Genomic DNA, 7,571 nt, shown 5'->3' on the forward strand with positions numbered 1-7,571 from the left:
TGATGCCACCTCGTCCTATGGCATAGGCCAGGACATTATCTACGGTCTCACTCGATGTCGAGGGGACATTAGCCGTGAGACATGCTTGCCTTGCATCTTAGAAGCGGCAGATAAGATCCGAACAATATGTCCATTTTCAGCTGAAGCACGAATTTGGTACGAATATTGCTTTATTCACTACGATTCCAAAAACTTCCTCGGACAATCTGATACGAGCTATACCAATAGTTGGTCTTCATCTCCTATAACAACGGATCCTGCAGACTTCAATCAAGCAGTGGAGGGGCTAATGGGAGAGGTGAAAGTAGCGGCCGCAACAAGGGATGACAAATTTGGACGAGGTGAGAGAAATATTTTGAAGAGCAACATGACTATCTATGGAATGGCACAATGCACGCGTGACCTTCAAGAATCAGCATGCAGCCAATGCTTAGAGAAGGCATCAGAGACTATATTTGGGTCCTGCAAAAGCCGGTTGGGTTGCTATGTGATCAATACCAGTTGTGTGATGAGATACGAGATTTATGATTTCCTCGTTGGCCCTATAGCCCCAAGTCCCATTGCATATGCACCTACTTCTCCCTAAGTTGTCCATCGTTAATTATATAAGTTATTTATGTGTTCTTAAGTTTAAGTAAACCTTCTCTTTTTGTGTGTGTCATGTTAATTAGTCATTCGATATGTCTTAACTGATCAACCAGTTAGCCAAATCCTTTGACTATATTTAAATACGTGTGTTATGTGAATTGTCCCCTCTCTGAATAAATTATGTTTTTGCTTGCTGCACTTATTAAAAACTTTCATTTTTTTTGCTGAACAGTTTTTAAAAAGCCTTATTATTTTGCGTTTCTCAAAGAGCTGGAATCAATCCATGTTATCCTCTTGGAAAATTCGAAGGCTTAAAACATTTTTATAAAAACTTTACTTTTGATATTTAGTGGAAATTTTGTTTAATCCTTGAATATCCTATTAGATAGATAATCCATGAAGTCTATATATACTCATAAGATCATTTGAGATGATAAAATCAATCAATTCATAATAAAATTTTATCTCAATTTTTTTTTTAGTTATTTACTTAATTTTCATAACTATTCTATTTTTCCTAATTTTCATCTAATCATTCAAGATTTATATAGCATTGAATTTCACTAACTTTTGAGTTATTTACATATCGATGATGTAGGTATGTCTTTCCATAGATAAAATTATCAATAACGATAATTTCAATCTCAGCCTTTCATTTTTATTCAAATATTTTATTAATTTAATTTAAATGAGTTATTAAACCATTTGACTTCATAAATTTAAAAGTTAAGGATTCATCAAATTCATTAATTTTAAAAAAACTCCATTATTTTCAAATATTAAAATAAAATTTATATATACATTTAACTAGAATTCAATTTCATTCATTTATCTATTGAAACATTTTTTTTTTCAAAACAAAACTTATATTAAAAATAAAAGAACCAGTACAAGAGCAAAGAAGCAAAAGAAAATAAATGTTAAAATCAATCCCGAGGGCTCAGTAATTGGCTTAGACTACCAGCTTCTCATAAGCCAAGCTCAGACTGACAAATTTGGTGAATAGAAGCTAGCGCAGCAGCCAACCAATCCGAGCAAGAGATCTACACCAAAGGTTGCCACAAGCCAAGCTGACGGAGAAGCGAGCCCCTGCCACATCATTTTCCGGCTAACAGAAAATTTAAATCAAAGAGCTCCAAAAAAACAACCACAAGTATCTGCTAGCAAGATAAAACATAGATAGGCAAAAACCAACACCAAAAGGTCCATCAAAACAACCAAAAAAATAAAACAGGGACTGCCAAGCCTAAAGCCAACCAACAAGTAAACCAAGAAGGCAACCACCAGCATCTTCACCTACCACGCATGCCCCTCCCACGGGCCTTTTTTATCTATTGAAACATTAAATATATAATTTGAATGATATGATCATTTTATTAAAAACAATTTAAGAAATTAATTTAGATTTTGAGTAGTGTCCATAGAATAATATTATCTTAACTCCTCTTTTATAGTTATATATATTGTCTTTAGAAATCTTCAAAAATGCCTACATATACTATACTCTGGAAAACAAGCTATTTACCAAAAAAAAAATTCAATATTTTTTGATTTCTTTGTTTAATTTTTTATTTTTATTTTTTATTTAATCTTTCATAATCATTTTATTTTTTATTCTCATTTTATTATTTTACAATTAAATAGTATAGACTTTTAATCACTTGGGTTCATTATAGATCAATGATGTATGCATATATATCTTTTGATGGATAGATTTATGGGTAGAGATAAATGTTTTGAAGCAAATGGTGGTGGAGCCCTTCAGGATGGCAAACCATGTAATTTTTTTAAAGAAAGATTTCAAAAAAATTATTGATGATTTTAAAAACTTCATTACTATGAGAAATATAGGAACGAATGAAACATTAGATTCATGGTTAGGCTTAAGAGGTTATCCTCAATTTTACTTGAAATTTTTCTTTTTCTTTTTAGTTACCAAGTCAAAGTAAAGTTCTATGAGAAATTATTATTTATCATGCAATATTTTTTTTTATAATCCTCTCAATTTAATTCATTATTTTTTTTTCTCATTTTAAATTTTAGCCTTTAATCTTATTTAATCTATTCTCATGATTTCAATCATAACCTTTCGTTTTTATTTAAATACCTTTCATTACCTTAAAGTAAATGAAAAATTAAATCATTAGACTCAAGTTTCAAATTTATAAATTTAATTGCATTTTTTTTATATATTGAAATAATGAATATGGAATTTGAAGGTGGAGATCCAATATGAAAAAATAGGGTTATCGCAACACAATTTTTTACTTTTCTTGACGGTTATAATCGTCACATTTTATTTTGCAGTGGTTCTAACCGATGCACCCCCGCTGTGATTGTGATATGCTGCAATGATATTCTGTAATAGTTTTTAAACCGGTGGAATAGATTAAAGGATATGCTAGTATTAGCAACGGTTATAACCGATGCTAAGTTACAAATTTGCGCCGGTTATAGCCGCACCAAAATCAAAACCTAAACTGATTTTCAGTATTGTCATGATTTTCTCCGCCACAATTTTGTACATTTGTGTCGGTTAAAACCGCCACAAATATCAAAACTTAAACTGATTTTCATATTGTGGCGGGTTTAATCGCCGCAATTTTGGGCGTTTGTGGCAATTAAAATCGCCACAATTGTCCAAAATAAAAAAAAAAATAAAACAAAACAAAATTTGAATGTCCACTGCAATCTCATGGTGACAATTATAAGAAATTCGTGCCAGAAACGCATGAATGCATGTTTACCATCCACTAATTCTATTATCCTCATCTAACAATTTACAAAAGTCATATAGTAGAAGATACACAATGTGCTAGTAACTATCAAGAAGAATTTCTTCCTCAAACGGATAGAATCCTGATAAGAATAGTTATTTCACAAACTAAACTACATAACAAATAGATATGATTAATCAGTTAAGTTGTTTCAGAAAGAGTTGTCTTATAAATAATACTTACGATATAAAATTCTGAAACTTTTTCACAAAATAACTTTTAGAAACAGCTTCTCAAACTTTATTTTAAACAAATAGACTTCCAGTATTGCTTGTTTAATTCACCTTTTTTGTATTTCATTGCATGATTTGAATTTATAATATTTTGAATTGGTCTAATCTTTTTCACAGTAAATTTTTTACCAAAAAAAAATGATAGATTGTTAGGGATGTTAGGCCCTCTTGAACTTAATCCCAAGCTAATTAAAGAGAGAAAGTATCGTCCAGGCCGATCTGTTGACGGCTGCCTTAATGAGGATGCCCTAACTAGGGTTTCTGATTTTGGACAGATCGTCCAGGCCGATCTTGCGATCGTCCTAGCCGATGTTACCAAAAACAGAAATCATATAGGGAGCAAGAGAATTTCTACCAAGTTATAGCCACACCAAATACAACAGACTCAAGAAAGGAAAAAGATTACAAACTGACACAGACCTAGTCTACCCAATCTTGAGCTGGTTCCATATTGCAGTCTGATCGTGTGGACCTGAAACGTTAGCACATAAGGCAATCATAGAGAAATAAGGAATATTTGCTATCATCAAAATCATAAACCATAGATCTGTAACAAAAAAAAGGTTAAAGACAGTTTTATAAAAAGAAAATATGTTATAATTGATGAGATCAGCATAACACACTTACTGACAAAATTTCACTCAAAAGTCATTATTGGTTGAAGCAAAATCAGAACACAGCAAACAAAACAAAATAAAAAATCTGTTTTTCACTAGACTTTCACGGGCAAGAGAACAAAAATAGAGAGCACACATAAAAATGTCTTATTCACAGGATAACCAACATAGAGAATAACCAATCAGTTTTTTAAACTGTCTAATTATAATTAAAAATAAATAAATGGAAGCACTGAAGCGACGCATGGTTTGAAAAATTCCAAAAATCTCCCCCTCAAACCAAGATTTTCTTCATCTCAAACATCTTCATCAGCTTTACAAACCTCGGTGTCCGCAATACTTTGGTGAACAAATCAGCTACCTGATCTTCTGCACTACAGTGATCCATGCTAATGTGACTCATCTTTACTACATCTCTAATAAAATGGTAACGCACATCAATGTGCTTACTCCTACCATGTTGTACTAAATTTTTGTCTAATGCGATCACCAACTTGTTGTCCACATAAATTGTTGTAGCTTCATCAATCTCTCCATAAAATTCCTTCAACAAATTCTTCAGCCACATTGCTTCACAAGTCGTTCCCGCCGCTGCTATGTACTCTGCCTCACATGTAGATAAGGATACAACTTTCTTCTTTTGTGTGCTCCAAGTGAAGGCTGTATCACTATCATAAAACACACATCCACTTGTGCTCTTTCTTTCCTCGTGATCATTTTCTCAATCACTGTCACAATATCCAAGTAACCTCATGTCTCTACTATACTGATAATAAATTTCAAACTCAATTGTCCCACTGATATATCTAAGAATCCTCTTTGCTGCAAGCCAATGAGACTCTCTCAGACTCTCCATGAATCTGCTCAAGATGCCCACACTATATATACACAATGTTAGGTCTTGTCACTTTCAAGTATCTCAGTCTCCCAATTAAACTTTTATACAATATTGAATCAATCAATTTTTCCTTCTCCTTCTTTTGTGAAATGAACTCCAACTTGCATTGGTGTTGACATACTATTATAATGATTCATCCTGAACTTCTCAAGCAACTCTTTTGCATACCTCTTTTGACATGTTCAAATGTCATCATCTTTCTGATGCACTTCTACACCCAAAAATAATGACATAAGACTAACATCTGTCATATCAAAATTTTTAAACATAGTTGATTTAAAATATGAAATCATCTGCTCATCATCACCTGTTATAAGAAAATCATCCACATAAAAGCATATAATTAATCTATTGCTATTTGAGTCTATCTTTATATACACACCGTGTTCATAAGGGCATTTAGTGAACCCTTCTTCTCAAAAATGTCTATCAATGCATAAATTTCAATCCCTCGGGGCTTGCTGCAAGTCATACAAAGCCTTTTTCAAACGATACATCACATGTTCTTTTCCCTTCAAAATAAAACCTTCTAGCTAATCTATAAATATTTTTTCCTCCAAAACACCATTCAAGAAAATTGACTTCACATCTAATTGATGAAACTGTCATTTATTCATAACTGCAATGAAGAAAATTAATCTAACTGTATCAAATCTTGCAACCGATGCAAATACCTCTTCATAATCTATCCCTTGCTTCTGCTCGTACCCTTTAACTATAAGTCTAACCTTGAATTTGTTTACACCTCCATCAACATTCTTCTTCACTTTGTACACCCATTTAACACCAATGGATTTTTAACCTTTAGGAAGTGAGGCCAAACTCCATGAGTTATTTCTCTTAATGGCATCAGTCTCCTCTTTCATGGCATCCATCCATCTCTTATCTGTAACTGTCTCATTAAAAGTTAAGGGTTCTTTATCTACATATAAAGCAAATTGAGACAACTCCTCATTATAATTTATGGTGTCATATATCTCCTGCAGGCTTCTTATCTTCACCTTTTCTATACTATTACTAGATGATTCTCACAATCTCACTTAGTGTGTGGTGATGTTTGTTACTCAACATCATCAACAAATACTTTTGAATTTATCATAAATGTGGCATCCTCTTTGTTGTCTTTTTCAAGCCAATCCAAAGCTAAGCTCTCCTCAAATCTCACATCCATACTCACTGCCACTTTCTTTATTGTAGGATTAAACATTTTATAGGCTTTGGACCTTTCACTGTATCTAACAAACACACACTTCTTAGATTTTTCATCCAACTTCATTCTCTTTTGATCAGGTATATGAACATAAAAAATACTTCCAAAAACTCTCAAGTGATTAACAGTAAGCTTATGACCACTCCAAATTTCAAAAGGTGTTTGAGATGGAAAGTTTTTTAATGTCACCCTATTCAACAAATATACAACACATGACACAGCTTCAGTCCAAAATAAATTGGGCATCTGCCTCTCCTTCAACATACTCCTAGCCAATCTCATAATGATTCTATTCAACCTCTCAGCTACCTCATTTTGTTGTGATGTGTATCGAGTAGTTAACTGATGGTATAAACCATTCTCCTTCAAATAAATTTGCATCTCATGACTAATATATTCTCCACCTCTATCACTCCTTAACACTTTAATAAAATTGCAACTCTCCTTTTTCACAAGTGCTTTGAATTTTTTTAGATATAAAAATACTTATGACTTCTCTTTTAAAAAATACACTCAATTTTTTATGCTATAATCATCAATAAATGTGAAAAAATAATAATTACCTCCAATAGAGTATTGTGCATCGGTCCACATAAATCTGAATGAATAAGCTACAATGGCTTCAAGACTCTTCATAATTTTCCAACTGAAAATGGTACTCTGCTCTTTTTTCCTGCAACGCATGCTTCACAAATCTTGTCTTAAACTTTAATATGTGGAAGTCCATCAACTATGTTCTTCTGGTTCATATAAGAAAGTGTATTGAAACTCAAGTGATCAAATTTGCAATATCATAATCTTGAATGATTCTTTATAAAAGTTTTCAAACAACCATTCAAATTGCAAATCATCTTCATGGGATACATTTTATTTGGAGTCACCTTCACTTTGGATTGAGTTATCCAAACTAACAAATAATCTTCTATTGCCAGTCATGTGATAACTACAATCACTATTAATAAATCATATATCTCCTAAATCACCAAACTCCTTACTATATGTATGAAACATCATGTCTTCACCTTTCTCCACTTCCTTTTCTTGCACCATATCTACATTTTTCTCTTCATTCACCTGCCACTTCCAATAAAAAAGATAAGTGTGTCAATTTCTTTTGCAAAAGTGACATTTAATATTGGCAATGTTACTTCTTCCTCTACCTCTAAAGTCATGTCCGCGACCACATGCACCTTCTCCATCACCATGAGCTCCACCTTGAACTTCACCTCCATCATTTTGTGTAGATTC

General features: G+C 32.6%; 1 protein-coding gene across 1 annotated transcript; it reads left to right on the plus strand.

Annotated features, from left to right (window-relative positions):
- Window position 1: 1 nt before the first annotated feature.
- On the plus strand, window positions 2-697 carry LOC114579262 (cysteine-rich repeat secretory protein 55-like; the record flags this gene model as incomplete). The annotated part of the gene is made up of 1 exon (XM_028693302.1): window positions 2-697. A coding segment is annotated over one exon (585 nt), but the record flags the coding sequence as incomplete, so codon positions are not given.
- Window positions 698-7,571: the final 6,874 nt, after the last annotated feature.

This window comes from Dendrobium catenatum, unplaced genomic scaffold (genome assembly GCF_001605985.2).
Source record: "Dendrobium catenatum unplaced genomic scaffold, ASM160598v2 fragScaff_scaffold_250, whole genome shotgun sequence".
In the NCBI taxonomy this organism is placed as follows: Eukaryota; Viridiplantae; Streptophyta; class Magnoliopsida; order Asparagales; family Orchidaceae; genus Dendrobium; species Dendrobium catenatum.